Source organism: Phalaenopsis equestris, unplaced genomic scaffold, assembly GCF_001263595.1.
Source record: "Phalaenopsis equestris unplaced genomic scaffold, ASM126359v1 Scaffold000154, whole genome shotgun sequence".
NCBI lineage: Eukaryota > Viridiplantae > Streptophyta > Magnoliopsida > Asparagales > Orchidaceae > Phalaenopsis > Phalaenopsis equestris.
In genome coordinates this window covers 45,631-66,234 of record NW_018164596.1, presented here as the reverse complement: position 1 = coordinate 66,234, position 20,604 = coordinate 45,631, and the positions used below count along the sequence as shown (strand labels likewise).

At 31.8% G+C, this 20,604-nt stretch overlaps 1 protein-coding gene across 1 annotated transcript in view; it reads left to right on the top strand.

Moving 5' to 3' along the window:
• LOC110021963 overlaps window positions 1–9,026 on the top strand; it is an 11,288-nt gene extending 2,262 nt beyond the window's left edge. The window contains exons 2-4 of the mRNA XM_020720703.1: window positions 4,173–4,278; window positions 4,363–4,435; window positions 8,443–9,026. Coding sequence (XP_020576362.1) covers window positions 4,173–4,278; window positions 4,363–4,435; window positions 8,443–8,706 — 443 coding nt within the window. The 3' untranslated portion in view covers window positions 8,707–9,026. The remainder of the gene's footprint in view (window positions 1–4,172; window positions 4,279–4,362; window positions 4,436–8,442) is intronic.
• Window positions 9,027–20,604: the final 11,578 nt, after the last annotated feature.

The following is a 20,604-nucleotide window of genomic DNA, read 5'->3' as shown; positions in this document are numbered from 1 at the left end:
CACCTATGTTGAATATTTTTTTCTAAGAAAAGTACTTTTTGATTTTCATCTTTAATACACTTTACTTGAGTTAAATCTTTACTTTTCTTTTCTCTTTGTTTGGCTAGTTTATACATATATTTTTCACCCTCCTTAATATCTAATCTATTATAGAGATCATTAAAAGCAGAATTTTTAGCATCACAGATTGTTCTTTTAGACTCCCTGCGAGTCGTTTGATATTTTCTCCAGTTCTCTAAGCTTTTACATTTAAACCAATTTTTATAACATAACTTCTTATATTTTATCTTTTCTTGCACATTATTATTCCACCACCAACTATTTTTATTTGTAAATATTTTTCCCTTTGATTCTCCAAGAACATCTTTTGCTACATGTTTAATAGCGTTTGATATTTTATCCCACATCACATTTGCTTCTTCATGAATATCCCAAATATTGAAATCTTGAATTTTACTCATAAAAATAATTTTATTTGTATCTTTTAAGTTTCTCCATCTAATTCTGCAAAGATGAGTCTTAGTATTTTTTATTTTACAACTCTTAATCTTAAAATCTAAAACTAATAAACGATGTTGGGTATTTAAATTTTCACTTGGAATGACTTTACAATCTTTACAATCACGACGATCTCTTCTTCTCATAAGAAAATAATCAATTTGTGTTTTATTAGATCCACTCTTATAAGTAATAAGATGTTGTCAGATTTGACTCGGAACCGGCTTTATCTCTGTGCTTATGTAAACCTGTATTTTCGCAGATATATAGGTTGTATTATATTTAACCCTATTTAAAAACATAATATGTAAAACATTACATCAGATTTTCTCCATTTATCATGAGAATTGAATGGATACAATCGGACAGGTGCATTATGTAGTCCTAGTTGTCTAATTTCGTTGGTTGTTATATATTGAAATGCTATTATTATTAGCTTTCTTTTTTTCAAAACTATTCACGGTTTTGGGGACAAGGACGAGTTGACTCACTGCATTGTTGTGGGCGGTCGGGTTCTTACCTGTTTATATATCATGCGCAAATGCATTGTGTACAACGATATGTGTTTATGGTTCTCTCAGCGGGCGGGCGGGTAGGCGTGAAGGTTTTTTTGTGTATTTATATATTATATCTTAAGTTGAAATTTAAAATTTGTTCAAAATATAGAGGCAGGCTAACTCAGTTTTTTTTTTCTGAACTTTAAGCCAATTAAACTTAAATTTACACACACACACACGGATATATATATATATATATATATGACAAAACCTAAGGGCTGGGGGGGGGGGGGGCTCATATATAATACTCTCTCCACACTTTTTTTTTTATATATATATATATATATATATATATGCAAGCAGCTTCAGGGTAAGTCCCTTCGGTCCCGGGTTGCAATTCATCTAGGTCGAATTGGCACATATGGGGTGGACAGACACATGTTGCCATCCAACTCATCAATATATATATATTTATATATATGCAAGGCCTCCAACGATGACCCCTTGATTAGAGGTGAAGGCTTCCGACCACTAATATAAAGCGGGCTGCATAACTCAAAATTGATGGCTTTAACTAAATTGAAATATTTGATTTTTAATTGATACAGCGAACTCTTTTCAATTTCAGGTCTTTTGCCATTTATTTTTTACTGCCGATAAGTCTGCTTAGTATATTTTGTTTAAGGGGGAAGTTGTGTTGCTAAGCTGGGCAGGCTGCTTGTCTTTCCTAAGCGTTTGAATGGAGATTATTTAACTCCAGCCCCTTAGTGGTTGAAATAGAAGAAAAACAGGGTCGTTTAAAAATTATGAGCCAGCAATTTAGTGATTACAATGATTTTTTTGGGTTGCAGGTGAAAATGAAGCGAAGCCAAAATGGTTATAGGTGTTTAATATTGCTGTGTTGTAGAATCAACAAAATTTATAATCTTATGTTTTTTTGCACTTGATATTTCTTAAATCGGGATTCATTGCTTAAAATTTATTACCTGGTTTTTTAGCTCTAATTGAAAAACACGTGCCAATAGTTCTAGTAACTTCGGTAATCATGTCAGTATTGCAACAGCAAAGAATTTAAAGTGTGGTGAAAAGGAGATGCAAGCGAATCATTCATGACTTGTTGCATGATTTGCAGAGCATGTATCATTGCTTATTATTAAATAAGTTTGTAACAATATTGCAGGCATTTTTAAATGTTATATAGAAATATTAATATTAACTCCACAGATGAAATGCTTCTGATGCTGATAAAGCAAACCTCTACAGTGATTACCTAATCTTCTATTGAAAATACCATGACATAAGGTTCGATTCAGCAAAAATGAAACTACAATTGACGTTTCAAGAGCATAAAATAGTACTTCTCTCTTTCCCACCCCATAGAATATGATTTTACTCAGTTGCATTGGATTATGTAAGGCTTTGTTAATGCTCTAAATGAAAGCATATGCATAATTTGTGAGGTTCTTAAATTGGAGGATACTTTGGTGATCTCACCTAAGTGAATATAGCAAAAAAGTCCGCTGCGATGGCTTCCTGGGAAGAACTCCAAAATACTCCAGAAATTCAGATAAAGGTGCAAAGCCTTCTCAGCACTCTCATGACTATAACCTAAAACTTTGTCAATGTCAAGTGCGTGCCTGGACATGAGTCCAGTTCAAACTATGATAATCATGGATCATGTTTTCAAGGCTTATAATGGCATTTTAATATGTTGTGTTTTGTTTTATTTTCTTTTCATTTGTTGTAGAATTAGGGTTTCAAGGTTTCTTTTATTAAATTTGGCTATTTAAAATTTTGAATCATGTTTTCAAGGTTTCTTTTATTTAAATTTGTTGGAAATTATGATATATTAATTCAAAATATCTATTGAATTCATTAGCTATTTTGATTTTTTTATTTGTCCTCTCTCCAGCACTTTATGCTGATTATGTTAATCGTTTATCCATTAGCTAGTGTTATAATTTTTTTCTGACAGTAAAACCTTAAAAGGAAAACTACATTGCTAACCTTGGACGGCTGCTTGCCTTAGCTAAGCATTTGTAGGGAATACATTTATCTCCTGATCTCATTTCCTTTGAATTGAAAAAAAGAAGAAGACTAAAAGGTGGTTCAAAAGTGAAATAATTTTGGTCCCACCTTCTCTTTGATTGTTTATTTATTTTTATTCTCTGGACAATGCTGCGCAATATTAGTTTAAAATTTCTCAATGTTTCATGTATTCTTGATTTGCATGATATGATCCAAATTGTTGTCAAGAAGGGCTGTATTTTAAAATTCGGGAGAGAGCCCAATTAACTCACCTGAGCTTTATTATCTTAAGGATCTAGCTACAACCACTTTTCACGCCACTTTTGAACAGAAAATAATTTTGTTTGATTATTACATCTTTTAATTTGAACAGTTTTAAAGTTTGTCATGCTTATCAAATATCAACTATTGGCATTTTTTATTCATATTTTATTGCAAGACATTGCAAGACAAGATCACTGTATTTTTATTTTTGTATTAGTGAGTTATAAAATATTTCTAACAGAATTAACCGGGATTAATACAGATCTTTCTCAATAAGATGAGTGTTTTACTTGACTTGCTGCTACCTAAGTCATGCTTGGAAAAACGATTACCATTGATTAATTTTTAGGGTTGTTTGCAGAAAACTCCCTAATGATTGGTTTCCTTATGAAAATAAAGCCTTAAACTATGTAAAAAAGGATAAGAATTTAATACTGTTTTGCAAACAAAGCAACTAACCATTGCATATATATTAGGGCTTCTTAAAAAAAATTGGTGTACATGTTTGGGTTTGTGGAATGCCTAGTAAAACTAATTGATTTTGTATGATAGTTTATCATACAAACTAGACATTAGTTCATTAGTTGTAAAAGGGTAGTTTCAAACTCGGGGATATATGTTTGAGTTTTTGAAATGCCCTGTCAAATATGCTAGGGTTAGCTTTCATTTTTTGCAAAATAAGAACCATTGTTTTTATTTATAACATTTTATAACAAATCCTTATTTACTAATTGATGCCGTCCTTATTTTGTCCTTATTACACTTAAATTTTAAGCCAAACAAATTACAAATTTTTCTTCATCCCAGTTCTATTTAATGCAACGCACTGCCTGATGCTTTCCATGAGCTGATACTGAGCTGGAACCTTTTTTCTTTTTCTTTTAGGAAAATTGCAAGTACGAAGGATATGTGATAAAGTATTTGATCAATTTGCTGACACTAATCTTTTGTCATTGGATAAACTTCATGTTGCTACCCTAATGGTGTACAAGTAAGACAGCTTTCCTTTGCTATTATTATTTATAAGTTTTTTCTTTGTATGTGTTTAACTTTCTATTTATTGTTGTTTTTTCAGTTCAGTGAACAAGCAGTTACTTAGTCCTCATAAGGAACCACCATCTTTAGAAACTGTCAGAGCTAAAGTGGAGGTATGACATAATTAATGCGTTTATTTGAAACATGCATTCTTTCGTGATTTCTCTGGAAAGTTGTTTTTCTTGTCTGAAATATTTTTGCTTCTCAGTACAACTATACATGATTTTGATAATGTCTATATAATCATAGTAGAGTTTGATTAAAATTTTCAATGATAAAATAATTTTAGCCAATGACAATAAAGCAAGCATTCAAAATCTTATAAAATATTTTATTGAAGTCAATTATTGCTTCTGAATGATGAAATTGACATGAAAGCAGTATAGTTTATCATCATATTTGAATTAAGAATTAGATTCTTACTAGCCACGTCATTTAATTATTAGTTTAAATTTTTGGGTTGATGCATGTCAAAGTACTGCTGTATTGGCTTTATTTGGCCTGTGGTGTTTCAGCTTTGTAACGAGTGCTATCTAAGCTAGTTTAACATGGATGGAGTGCCCGCGCTTTTGCCTCTTGAAGGTTTTTTGCAGTTTTTATCATGGTCTGGTAAGGTTTAATGGCTGGTTACCTTCATGTAGGCACCATGTAGGCAGGTTACTATCATGTAGGTTCCATATGGATGACTGGTTTTTGGCGCATCAGTGTATGACATTGTTGTAAATCATGCATTTGAAGAGGAACAATAATTGATGGGAGGTCTCCTATGTGAGCAATAACTCACGTGGAGGGCTCTCACATGTTGATGCTTGAACATCATGGGCTTAATCGAGCTCAGGATTCTGATATATGGACTTACATCTAGAAATATACATTAATAGATATGGCCATTACTATTATATTAAGAATTCAATATAATGCATATAACATTAATCTCCTCTTACATGATAATTATTTGCATTAGTCATCACCCCCTCTCGAACAGCTCTTCAATACCTTCATGTGTCATGCATCAATATCTTACTCTACACATGGAGTCTGGGTGGGAGTTTCCCTTTTAATTAGTTAAGACAGGACCATAGGCTACATTAAATTGTTTACCCTGGTCAAGCATCGAAGTTGATACCATTTGTTAGGTTGCTCAAATACCAGGGGTTTACTCACTACTTTAATAATAGACACTCATTGTTCCAAAGGCTTAAGCTAATGGAAAAGGATCACTGTTAGCGTATGAAATGCTCAACTCTTATTTTCACTTGGTTTTTAGGAATATTTTCACTCTTATGCGTACCTCATTTATTTATATGGCTCTAATCCATGTATTTGGCAATAGCTTAAACAAACAGAAAACGCAATGCCCCTTGGACTAACATATGAAAATATTCAGTGGAGTAGTTTCCTAGCTGTGCTGCAAACTTGTTTTCTTGGTAAGAAACACTCCGTACAAATGCGCCAATATAAAATAGTAATTTCAAATATCCATGATGCTTGTATCAACATGGTTGACTATACAGACTGGATGAAAATGAATACTCTAAAAATTCATGATGTCTATATTTAAATAGTTGGTGATAAAGACTAGTAGTGCTAAGTCTCTGTTATCAAATGTATCACCTAGTAAGGATAACAAATCCAATGCTTCGGTCATTGCTATTCTACAAACTATATTTATTTGAATCTTTTTAAAAATTTTGCATTTTGTAAATTGTAAATGAGTATTATAATCGAGTGACATCAGTTGATTTAACATATTTAGAAGAACCTGCTATTTTAAAATGTAAAATGAATGTCAAGAAGTTGATGATAAATTGGGCAGAAATTTATGGGCATTGATGACAGAGTTTAGCAATTGCAAAAATGATAATTCACTGTAGAAATTGGGCATGAAAATTGTGTAACTGCACTGATCTTCTTAAATGTTCTAGTTCACATTACTTTTGATCATGTGGCGTTAGTTCATGGTTAAAAGCAAGGAGTTGTTGTGCCCCCTAAAAAAGTAAGACTAAATTTCTTTGAGAGTAGCAGTTGAAGCAACAACTCAATCAATATTGCTGTATTATTCGAAGATATTTTTCTTGCAACATCATCTGCCAACTTAAGAAATATTTTCTCGTTATTACTAATTCCAAAAATCCTAGAAATGATCTGCAAAACATATGCATAATGAGCTGCATGCAAATGTCGTAATTAAAGTATTTGCAAAATCGTAAATACAAATGAACTATTTGTTAGAACTAATATAAAATGATTTTTTCTTTCCTAGATGGAGCAAAGCATGTTGTGCAAAACAATGATCATAAAAAGTAAATGATATATATGGAATTCTTTTGGCTGCATAAAAGTTTAAACTGAAATTGGAATTTTGATATTTGGATGAGTATACGGTGAACTTTACTAATTCCAAGTAAACAGGAGCTATTCCAACTACGTGATGATGAATACTGAGACGACTTAGTATGCATAGTATGAAATTTACAAACCTCTTATCAACCTGTACGATACTGTAATATTTACACAGAAGATCATTAAAGCAAATAACCATCATCATTAACTGATCTTTCCCATTTATGAAACTCTTACTCCCTCTTCAAAAGTTCTAGTTTTTTATAGAGGATCACTGCTCAATTTACACAATCTTCTTTTTCAACTTTTGGCATGAGTTAATCCAAAGAGCAACTACTGCAAAATTAATTCTGAGGGTAGCAGGAAAAATGGGTTCAAGATTAATGGATCTTATTGAATTGCCACCTCCTACAGGCCTCATTATTCTTCCGCTCTCTAGCCATTGCAAGCCGCTTGTTTAGATCTACTTCCTGCCACAATCAGCTATGGAGCTGTCCACCCTATGCACACCATCGGCTAAGAAGTCATCCTAGTTGCCACTTCTTATGGATGAAAATGTCGACCGCTGCTGCTGCTGCGAAAATAAGTTTTTTGTTATCAACAGCAATTTTGGTAACTTCATTAAGGAGAATCTTTCATCCACTTCTCTCACAAAGAATATCCTCTGTATCCACTTCCCTTGCAAGTGTTAAGCTCGGAATTTTTAATTTGCATTGTGATTGATTCCCAATGGATCTAAAATAACAAAGTGTGAGAATCTCTTTTCTTAATGAAGGTTTATAATTTTGTTTCGGTGAAGTTAAAAAAGCATTTTAGTATAGGATTTGTTGAGTGCAGTACATTTGGAGTTTGAACTTTTCGTAATTTTCTTAAGGATTCAGCTAGTTGTTTCTAAATGAAAAATGTCTTGGAAAATAATGTATTTGGTTTTACTCATTTTATATTTGCAATCAAATCATTTTTATGTGAGGGTTTGCAGTTTAAAATCAATGTTAATTTTTACTGTTATCTAATTAAATTATAAATTAGGTAAATTATATAATTTTGAAAATATGTTTTTTATATTCAACCAACAAAAGGAGGGTTTGAATAGACATAAATTCGAACAATTTGGCTTTCTACTGCTATCATTAATCTTGCGTTGGGGTTAATTCTCGAGTATCAAGCTGAAGCACTATTTTGCTGAAGAACTGAAGGCTCCATGGATCATAATGGCATTATCAACATCATTATCATTCTTTGAATCTCTTTCTACTGGTAGTTTACTAACAAATATATTGTTGAGAAGGTACCAGCCCAGCATAAAACATAAAATATACATTGCCCATGATTTTTGGTGTATTTTGGATGGCTTTTGATGGTAAAATGCACGAGCGAAAATGAACATAATCGAGTTGGTTCTTGATTGTGTTTGGCATATTTTCTCGTTGAAGAAGTTCAAGCTGGAGTCAATTATACAGTTGACCAGTAGCTGATCTTAAACTTTAACTTTTTGGGAAATTCTTATGTATTTACTTTTCTCACGCCTAAACTTTCAAATTTACATACATAGCATTTTGGCGCTTTAAACCCATACATGAAAATTGTGTATTTCACTTTTAAAAAGTGATATTATTGCTATTTTTGATGCGATATTAATGATTTGAGTGCTGAGTATGTAAACATGAAAGTTTTGGTTTGAGATATGTAAATACATAAGCTATGTATGTAAAGCCCTTAGCTTTTGTTTTTATTTTGTGTCCATGCTTTCTTATTTCCGATTCTGTTATTATTGCAGTCCATTCGTTCAGAATACAAAGGACTTGACAAAGCCCAGTTCTATGGTTTGATCATGGAATGGATTCACAGGGACCTGCGAGTAGTTTTAGCAAACAGGGTGGTACTTTCTCTATTGGCAGCTCCTCTCATGGCAATCAAAACAAAGAGCGCGGCAATGAAAGTGCGAAGGATCCGTAATATTGCTGAGAAAGTCCCAACTCCCCTCATTATTTCTGCCTACTCAGTTGCCCTTGTTCTTCTCCAAGACAGCAGGGTGAAGTAGAAGCCAGTACAAACTATCAATTTGAAATCTGGAAGTGCCATCACTTTGGAGAATAAAGATTTATTAAGGTGTGGAATACTTGCTCTATTTGCAGCTCACATGTTATCTGTTGAATTATTTATTGAAGGCTTTATTTTCTTTTTGTATCCGGGGGATAATTATGGACAAAAATATTGGGTGGGTGGTGTACATTCAGAAATAAGAGAAAGTGAAGCAATAAAGTAATCATCGAGGGAGAACTTGTTGATATTTACACTCTCTTTCATCATTTTATTCAATTTTTCTTTTATTAGTATGTTACCTATGGAATATTGACCCTTCTACACCAATTTATTGATATTCTTTTGACAGTACTTTAATAGCGTTAGAACCTAGATTTGTTTTGTTTAGTCGAGTTCATTATGAACAGTTGATGAAAAAGGAGTCACATTTATAGCTGTCTACTATTTTTGCCCAAGATTTTTGGTCAACATTGTGAGAGAAAAAATGTCATGAAAAAGGTGAATGTTTGTATATAAGAAATGGGAAATCTTCTTCCAAGATCTATCTTGAAGATATATTTTATTTTATTTTTTTGTTGATGGCTCGGAAAAAAATGTTGTGTATGCAAAGTTTTTGAGAATTGTGGTTAAAAAGATGAAATTGAAGCCAATTACACAAGATTTGAATTCATTTAGTATTGAATTATATTAGCCAAGCATAAATTAGAGCATTAATATATTATGCGACAATTTGATTATTCCTAATAACTTTGTTTTGCCTAATATTCGCTATCAATGCTCAATTTACTGTTGTCAAGTATGGAAGAAGTCAAAATTGGTTGGAAGGTATGATTTCGTGTTCTTAACAATGAAACCAAATTTTATTAGATTCACTTCCTCTTACATATAGTGTACACATCTAATTGACCTAGTTATAGAGGAACCTAGAACATTTAACATCAAGAGTTTAAGTGGTTTCTATTTAGCTCATCATTAATATGATAAATAACAGTCATTACATAATATTATCTGATGTTTTATTTAATAATTATATTTTTAAATTAAATATAATAATAATAATGATGACTATTAGATTAATTTAGTGCTGAAGTCGAGTAATAGACAAGGATGTGAATGAGGGTTGCAACCATGGGAAGCAGAAGCAGTGGAATGCATGTGGGTGTATGTTGGTTTCTTGTTATATAATAGTTGATCAGGTAAAGAGGAGATTTAAGTGTTTTGAATGAGAGTTGGTTTATTAGATATGTGACTGTCAGGACGGCATACGGCCAAAATTGATAGGGAGGTGAGAATTATGGCGTAAAGCTTGTATGGTATCTAGAACGGTGTTCATCAACACCATCTTGCTCAAATGTACTTGGGTAACTGAATTGGTGGACAATGCCACATGAAATTAAATAGCGAAATTTTGAGATGTATGTTGATGTTAGTTTAAGTTTCATAGTACGATGACATCAAACACATGGCCGAAATTAACCATTGATTGTCGTTTTATGGAAATCTAGTTTGAAAGACATCAATCACACTTGAAATCATCGAAAATATTATCTGATTGTAAACTTGACCACCCCACCACATTCAGAGCATCAAAATTATTTCAAAATTATTTAAAGAGGAGGTTTTCAGCAATAGAAATAAGCAAGTAAGATGAAAATGACATATTGTTGATTTGACAACAAGATTAACTCAAATCGTCTCAACCATTGCCAAAGTAGCTCAAATGACATCTATTCATAATAATAACTTTGTGAGCGTGATCAAAATGTCTAATTTGCCCATGAAGAACACCTATATTGTCAGATTATTATGGATGAGATATTGGTGCATAAATCGAGACAAAAACAAATAAATAATAAAAATTAGGAAGATTGACATACATACCACTTAATTCCTATGTATATACATATTTAACACCTAAAATTCAATTTTAAACTCCTTTTCTTCCTGGAAAGCCCACCGTCGTTGTCATTCAAGCCAACCAATTAGGAGATGGATACAATAATAATGTGTTTTTACATACAACCACCCAAAACTTTTATTATAACACCCTAACCAAACCCATTTATTTATATTTTAACCACCCAGAACTTCACTCTTCTTCGCTACAACCACCCTCCATTACCCCGTTCTTAGGGGTGTAAATAAGCCGAACACGAGCGAGCCCAGGCTCAGCTCATGTTCGACTTGTTTATATTTCGAGCTCAAAAAGTATGTTGTGCGGTGCGTTTGCTTCGCGAGCCGAACACGAGCTGTTCATGAACAGAGAGTCTTTTTGACAACCCTAATCATCTGGCCATAAGATGTTAAAGGTTGGGGAAGATTTAAAAATTATTGTTTATATTAAAACATCATTTCAATCTATTTAATAATTTTTATTCTATTTTCTTCATTAATATTTTTAATTGATTATAAATCTTTGTAACCTTGTAGTCAATTAATTTTTTAAAAAATAGTACTCATTAATATATATATATAATTGATGAGTAGTATTTCGAGCCAAAGAGAGCCAAACATGAATAAATAAATCTTTGTTTCTGTTCGGCTCGTTAACTCAACGAACAAACCAAACACAAGCTGTTCGCGAACAACAAACCCTTTTAACTCCATCTATCTCTCTTCAGCAGAGCTTCGCTTATCTCTGCATCATAGCCCATCACGTCCTCTACGCCTTCTCGCTCTCCCGTCTCATTTCCTTCCCGCTTCTCCTTCCTCAATCCCCATTATTGCAGAGGAATTCTCCATCTCCGTCTCTTTAAAGCCAGGATAATCACTTTCTAATTTCGAAAAGGCAATCAAACTTCTTGGTGTTTGGGAAGTTGAATCTCTTGGAAATGCATTTTCTGTGCTTGGTTCAAAGTCTGAGTTGATATCAATGAAACTACAAGAACTTTTGAGAGTATTAATATTAATAGGATTTACATGCATATCTTCGAATTTCTATGTATTTACATCCCTAATATCTCTGTCTTTATACATATTGAGATAAAACCTTAATGTCTAAACTACTTGGATATCTTGCCCATGTCACTTTTGGGTAAGTATAGCCAACATCGTAAAATTTTAGGTTCTAAAACCTCCTATTTAACATTCCTTAACAGTTGCGTCCTAGAACTCCTTAAAACCTAGAACTTTGGAATAATCAATAATATTATTAGTTAGGGAAGAATTTTTTAGCATTCTGAGTGAATTTTTTTATCTATATTAATAAGAATCTTCAAAAAAATCAAATCATTTAAAATAAAATAAAACAAATTCATAATTCTTTTAAATTTAAAAAAAAATTCTCAAAATCTTTAAAAATTAAACCATTCTCATTAAAATATATAAAATAATAATAATTTGTCTTGGGTCCTTACCAAACCTTAAAAAATCTCTTCCAATTCAAAATTCCAAATGTTTCTCTTTTCAGATTCTCTTATCATACCTGCATTTGACAGGTTTGAATCATATTCCTAAATCTTCTTTTGAACCTTACAATCATATGAAGATTTGATTCGTAAGTGTTCGACAAATAATAACAATAACAATAACAAAAAATGCATGAATAAAATTTTAATAATTAAAACTACTTAATTGAATCGGACAAGTTCTAAATCTCCTTCGATCATAATGCAGATTTTTTTTATAGGCAGTCCTCATGATTCAGTTTGTTTTAAGGAGGGAGTCCACTACTCAACTTTTTCAAGACCTCCATGACTACTATGGAGTATTGAATTGAGGTTTTTAAATTTTTAATTATAGAAAATTTCTACGTCTAAGCTAATCCTCTCTTTCGAAACTGGCATGAATTTCACCCTAGACAAAAAACTTTTTTCCAGTGGCTATGTGATTAAGTTTGGCACGAGGTTTCATAACTTGGAGATAACCTATGACAACTTTACCTTTTTTATGAATCTTGAAGTGGTGTCTAAGAAGAAGCTAATGACTGAATTCAATTTCAACTCATATAAGAATTTTACTCTCTGAAGAGGAAGATATTTGAAACTACTCAGAATATAGTTGTTAATATAGTTAATATTGTGGTTCCAAAAGAGTCTAATGTGCAAAAGAAGTTACAATTTTTGATGATGGATGAAGATGTTGTTAGCAATGTAATGGACTATAATGTATAACATTTTCTTGCCCTACCAGTTTAAGATTAGTTCTTCTTCTAAATTTGCCTATTTGTGCTAGACTTAAATGAGTAATAGAATCAAATGAATTCAAATGTTGAAGAACAAATTGGAAATCAAGAAATATTTGACTGAAATGGAAGATGCACGTTGGGATGAAAATTACATGTTGTCTGAGATCTCTCGTTTTTAAAATGGTAAAAGTCTTCATGCTATTTCTATATCTCAAGGAGAAGAGGATGTTCGTAAGATTAATGTCACTCCCCATAAAACTTCTAAGTATGACTGCATTCATGGTACAAGGAAGAAGTCATAATATGCCAAAGTCAAAACTATCATTGAAAAGATGATTGCAAAAGATATATATACAATTGTTGAAATTTTGTGAAGTATGAGAAATGTTGTGTCTGATGATGTGAAAATAAAAATACTGAAGTGAGAGAAACATAATCACAAAATGAAGAACCTGAGTACAAATGAACAAGAAGAGAATGTTCAATTGGGTCAATAAAAGAGATACAAAAGTTACCCTCAATCTGAAGACTATGAGGTTAGACGGATAAAACATAAAAGAAAGTTTTGTTGAGGTGATTTACATGCGCCTACAAGATCACATAAGGAGCACGAGTCATGACATGAGTCTCTTAAGCTATCTTCACATATTTGTACTCATACAAAAAAAGATAATGACTAATAGAATACCACCCGACGATAACGACTGGTAGAAGACCACTAGATGATAATAAGAGATCATTTGATTGGGTGATTAAACTATAACCTGAGGACCATACTCCCTCTGCACAGGATGATGTTGTAATGAAAACCTCATTTAAATCAATATCCTATAAAATGCAGCCATGGAGACCCAAGATAGTGGTTCTATCATTGAGAAAGAGTAAAATTGATAGAAATGGTTTTAAAAACATGCTTGGAATTCTTCAGATTGATAACTACAAGATAGATATTGTTAAATAGTGTGTACCAGTTAACATGAAATTGGTTTAAGGATTCTCTATAGAAGAGGTCCTTTATGAATTACTGAAAAATACAATGATAATTGGAAATGAATTAGCAATTGAGAAGGAATGAAAAGTTGTTATGAATAAATAAATTATGGAAGAAGTAGAAAGAGAATAATAAGAAAATGTGATGGGTGAAAATTAAGATAATTTTGATGATTTCATGGAAGAAAAATACACTACAATCAATATTGTGGAAATGTAATGTTAATCTTCTTTACGAGAACAAAAAAAAGTAGCAAATGAAGAAGAAAATCAACAAAAGTCTACACAAAGCCTCTTATAGAAAATAAAATAGAAAAAATGAAAATATAAGTCATCTAGAAAAGAAAATGAAGGAAATGAAGATTTGCTTGACAATTTTTCCATAGTCAACCTCCATCACCATAAGTACAATAGACAGAGGTAATCACACTCTGAGATTGTGTAGATAGTAGAGATTAAGACATTGAATACCAATGCTAATAAAGATATTTAATATGTGAAGAAGGATATCGCGGTCAATGCAAGGAAAGAAAAATACAAAAATCGATGATATAACAACAAGTGAAAGAAGACTTAACCAAGTCAAAGGGTGGAATATCCATTTTAAAGGGTAGACCTTACCTTAAAAATTTTGATGCAATACAATACCCCGAGTTGTGTGTACCCCCCTCTTTCAAGGTTTTTAATGGAATGTGTAACCCTCACCAACATGTTGCATATTTTAAAGCTTACTGTTGCAAGGCTAAAGAAAGTGACACCATTTTATTCAAAAAGTTCATCAACAATTTGTTTGGAGTGGAATTTTACTGGTATGCAAATTGTTTAAGATATTATTAGAATTGGAAAGTCTATTTATTAAAAGGTTTGCAAGTTCTCATCACCATATAATCGACAGTGATTTGGTTGTTGAGAAATACAAATTTGAAGAGACATTAGCTTACTATATTTTGCTTAGGTAAAACTTGAGCATAAAATCCAAACCATAATTGCTTCCTTTTGATAGGACTTACTGTAAATACATTCGATAAGATACTTAGTAAAGTAAACATTTTATAAGAAGCTAAATAAGTTAAATTTCTAGAAAAGTTTGATAAGTCAAAAACACATAAAGTGTTTGAGAAAAAATCAGGAATAATATCAATAGTTGATAAAGGAAAACAACAAATGCAAATACAACCAGAACAACATTCTCAATGAAAATAAAATTACAAACTATATCAACCTAGATGGTATCAACGTCATAATATTATCAACAACAATCATAACAATAATATCTGAGATCATATGATTGGACGTTAATTTCTATGGAAGATAGATTAAATCACTTATATCCATTCAAGATAGAAGAAGTAATGAAGATGTTTCACTACTTGGTGAAGAAATTGAAGTTTAGGTTACCAAAATCTAAAATACAAGAAGATGTTGAAATAAAGGATCATCAAAGATACTACCCATATCATAGACTGATAGGCCATGAAATTGAGGATTGTTTCATTTTCAAATACTGGATAAAGAGGTACTTCAAGAATGTAAGAGAGAGAGTGTTGTAATCCCAAAATAGTACCTAATAGAACATGGAAAAGAGTTTATTAAAGTAATTTTAGTTCATACAGGACTCCATTTGATTTGTTTAGGATTGAAGATTGTGGGATCTGGTATGGTCGAAAGCATCTAAGAGAAGCCTCAATAAGTTTCATGACCTTCTGCTCTAAGCATTTGATAGAGCTCAAGGGCCTATCAAATATGTTCTTTTAATTGTTCTAGAAGCATGGCCATTAATAAAGTCAAAGGTGGTTAATAAAAATTTTAGCATGGAAAAGAGTAGAATACGAGCTACTAGTGTGTTTATTACCCCTATAATGGTTATTACAAGTAAGGGTTAGAAAGTCCTTGCTTTGCTGACTATGTATACTTTCTTTTTTATTCATCCTAGAACGTTCCTTTTTAAGCAATGAGAAGATCTATTAGACCAGTAAAAAAAATTACATTAGATTTACATCATAGAAAAAAAAAAAACTCAAAAATAGGATCTGACATAAGGTAGATCCAACCTATCTCCATGTATCAAAAAATCAAACTCTTATCAAGGTGTTAATCTAAGGCAATCTAATTAGAATCAGGATCCCTCTTAGTTAGAAAATCAGTAGGCTTATTTGCTTCTCTAAGATTATGAAATCATCTGATATTAAATAATGGTAGAAGAAAATAAATTCTATTTAAAATGATGGTATTGTACCAAGGATAACAAAGAAATCTTGTGCATAACTTTTAAGTTAATAAGGAATTGGCTTCAATCACTAAGTAAAATATCTTGAATCTCAGAGCAATGATCACACTATATAACACAACCATTAGTTCAACATGTTTAACACATATAGGGAAACACGGGGCAGGGAAATATATCATACAGATAACAACCCGATTTCTAAAAATACCTCCCACACCAACCTTGAAAATTTTAAAGCTGCCATCTACAACAACTTTAATGAAAGGAAGAACATGTTTCTTCCAGCCAACCAAATTACAAAGTTTCCTTTTGGTAGTCTAATTATAAATTATGAATGCTTTTAAGATGTGCTTCAACCCTTGAACAAGAGTATTACTAGTTTTGCTGATATGAAAAACTTTGAAAATAAAAGCTTTTATGTTGATCATCACCCTATCAACAATGTGGTACCAGCATTAATATTTCTTGTTGTTTCTCTCATACAAATGAATCAACATTCAATAAATGGGACCATACTTTGCAAATGTACTTCAAAATTCTTCCATTTCTAGCTTGCTAAGCAGTGATCCAGGGAGATATATCCATCTATGGACCTTGAAACGTTAAAAAGACTATACAAATTATTCCAAAATTGTAATCTTTACTTAGAAGAAAAAAAATATGTAAGCATGTTTCTTCATCTTGCTAGCAAAGAGGGAAAATTGATAGGATTTCTAGACCTTTAATTTTCAAAATAGCATCAAGCATCAACTTAAATTGCAGTCTCCAAGAGAAGACAACCTGAGCTGATTTTAAGATTTTATTCTAGATTTTCTCTCCTCCTTTCTAGTTTTGATTGGAGTATAATTTGTCGGTAATTGATTTTGAGAGGTATATTGACAGCTTTAATTTTCATACTATTAGTCTTTCCTGTATCAAAATAAGTTGTGGAGATTTATGTAGCCATTTGTTCCAAGCTGACTAATGAGTTTCGGATTATTCTAATTATCCCCAAACCAAATAGTAGCCACATTATTATCTTGTAGAAACTACTCCCCTTTACCCAACCCTCACAAAAAAATCCTCAGCTTTCTACCCGATGTTTAGAAATTCTCTGCAAAAGACATAATCTCCACTTTTTGTGTTGAAAAGAAGAGGATGCGTGTGCTTGAAATATGTGGACAACATGAATTTTGGCCACATTCACCTATAAAATCATATGTTAATTCAAAGATTGATAAAATTAATCTCTATTTTTTTGTGAAGGTTCTAAATCCTAACTCATTTTCATTCTTTGGTTTGCACAAACTTCTTTCGTGATGTTCAACGCCAACCCTTACCATGATCATCCCATAAGAATTTATTGAAAATACTTTCTAATTTAGCTTGCATACCTTTAGACATTTTGGAGACTTGTGATATGTGAAGAGGAATATATGTATGAACACTTTGTATGAGAGTGGGTTTGCCCCTAAAGGAAATGAAAGTGTTCTCCCAACTTCGAATTTTCTTATGTATTTTATGAATTGCTTCTCCAAAGATTTTATTGCTACTTCTAGTGGTGAAGATATGGGTTATAAGATATTTTAAAGGAGGAATCTTGATGCCAAAGCCAATGTTGTCATCAATCCATTGTCTATTTTGAATAGATACCCTTTGACTGATAATAGATTCAGTTTTAGCCTTATTGAAGTTCATTCCATATACCTTTTCAAAGTGCTGAAGCATGTAGTAGATACTCTTTATATTACTTTTTCTAGCATTGCTGAATAAAATAAAATTATTTGTATAAACAATGTGTGAAATCAACTCACCACCCCTAGCTGAAAAGGAGCTCGTTAGTTTGGAAATCAGATGCATATTTAATTATCTAGAGAGATAGTTGATACACCTTAAAATTATCTATTTTTAATATAAATTAATATTCATTTTATGCACATTTTTTATGAAATTGCACTTTAAAGAAAGACATTTTGCATGTTTTTTGTTTCAGGTCAAAAAATGGATCTTTAGAGAAAATGAGGGCAAAATAGAGTAAAATGACAACATCATTTGGTGCCATAATGCCAGCCGTTGGCGCCATAGCGCTAGGTATTTGAAATGATGGGTGCCTAGAGCCCCAGAGTGGCGTCATAGCGTCAGAAATGGTTTCTCTAGAAGATGCAATGAATTTGTACAAATTTTGAAGGGGTGCTTGAAGTGACCCTTAGTTATTTTCAGAGATATATTAAAATGGGTCAATGACTGAACGAAAATGGAGAATTTGAGAGCACTTTATGAGAGTTATAAAGTCTAGAGAGGGTGTGTGAGCTCATATTTGAGAGAATTTGTCTTGTGTAAGTAGAGTTTAGAGATTGCTTGAAGGAAACTTCAAGAATTGCTTAGGTAGAAGACATAAAATAAGTACTTTGTATTTGTATTTGAGTTTTTGTTGTTAAGACTTAGCTTTCAATACAAATCATGTGTTTTTGTTTTATCTCAATAAGAAACTATGCTCTTTGATTGAATTATGGTTATTATCCAACTCCAAAAGCTCAACAGAGGTTCTTAGTTTTCAAACTCTAAGAGTGTATCTGAATGAGCCCTAATGCATGCCTTAAGTCAGTACTGCATGAGGATGTCTGGTTCTAGAACTATTATGTCAAGTATCTTCTACTGAAATCCGGTGATGAAGCTTCCTATCAGATCTTCTGAAGGGATTGAGAGTTGTTATGTAGCTTTTAGGCGCTAACATATTTTCATATAAATATTTGTTTAAACTCACTAAATGAGATGATTACATGTGCAGTTAAGTTGTTCAACCAGTGTAGAGCTAGTTTCTTCAATATCATGAAGATTATACAAATACTTAAGGGTGATAAATGTTTACTCATAGTAAACATAAAAACTATTCAAAAAAAAAAAATCTATGAATTGTTGGATCTTATATTCACTTTTAAGACTCTAAGGATGAAATTTTATTTTTTTATTTTCATTGGTGTTTCAGCCTCCACATCCCTGTTGAAAATGTATTCTCCAACATTTTTTATTTCTTCTTCTTCCTCTTCTAATCTTGAGGAGAGGAATCTGCTGAGCCCCATCATTGGTAGCTCGTGTTTATGAAAAATTAGTATTGATGATCTTTTGCGCATCCTATAATGAATTTTGAAGTAAGGTTTAGAAGAATCTTTACTTTCCTCTCGTATCATCATCTTCAATTGCTCCTTTAACTTATTGATTTGATTCATAGGTGAAGCTTGACAATTGCATTCTTGAGAGAAAAATGGGTATGCCAGGCTCAACATGACCCATTGACATTAGCACTGGTCCGTAAAGGTCATTTTTTGGTGTGTACAGTATTTTTGATGTGATATTAAAGAAATAAATGCCACACATGTAAATATGTAAGTTTGGATGTTACATGTAAATACATAAGAATCATGTGATATGCATGAGCATGCCCCAAAATTCTTTTATATATTAAAATTTGAATCCCAATTACATTAAAAATATCATATTTAAATATTTTTAAATGACATTATACCAAAAATAAAAATGAAATGAAAACTGAAACCTATATAATTAATTAAACCATCAAAACTATCGCATGATTTTGAAACTGATTTTTCTTAAAACCTTAAGAAAAATTGAAAAATAAATTTTATTCTATCAAAATTTATTTTATTTTACAGAGATGATATATATATCCAAATATATTTATTTATTAATTAATTATATTAATGCATTTTTTTCCCTTCATTTAATCGTAAGGAAAAGTTGAAAATGTCTAATTTTTTTAAAATTAGAATTTAAGATTATTTATATAATAAAGGATAACAATAACAAATATTATGTATATAATTGAGATTATTAAGTTATAATAAAAAATAGAGTATACTTTCTTAAATAGCTAGATTTTGCCCCCTCCAGATCAATATTCTCAGCTTCATCACTGTTAACATATTCAATTATTAAAAATATTACTGTTATATCATTTAAACTAAATTAAATTAATTTTAATATTTATTATGCTCTTTAGACCTTTTAGTTCATTCAGAATTGAATCTTTGATTCTTGAACAAATTCTTCTTCTCAATGTCTGATTTAATTTTAATAAATTTGTGTTTTTTTTCGGAAAAAATAAGCCCAAAGAGTAGTACGTATGATTTGAACCAATGATCTTGCTGTACGAAACTAAACCCTCAACCACAATAACGTGCAGTAATGCACTAATAATTTTGTGTATTGAGAGACACAATCTGCACTCGTTTCAAGCCAATTAAGTTTGAGAGTTGGACGGATGGCCGGGTGGGCTTGTCATAAACCCAATTAAAATGAACATGCTTGACAGAAAATTTTAAATAAAAATAAGGTTGAAGCTACATCAGAATCTTTTTTAGCTGATCAAAACAAGAATAAGCCCTACCCGCATCAAAACTGGCCTGTCCAATGCCTCTGTGAAAATGAGCCAAACACGAGCGAGCCCAGGCTCAGCTCGTGTTCGAGTTGTTTATATTTCGAGCTAAAAAAAGTGTGTTCGTGTTCGGCTTGTTTGCTTAGCGAGCTGAACACGAGCCGTTCACGAACAAAAAGTC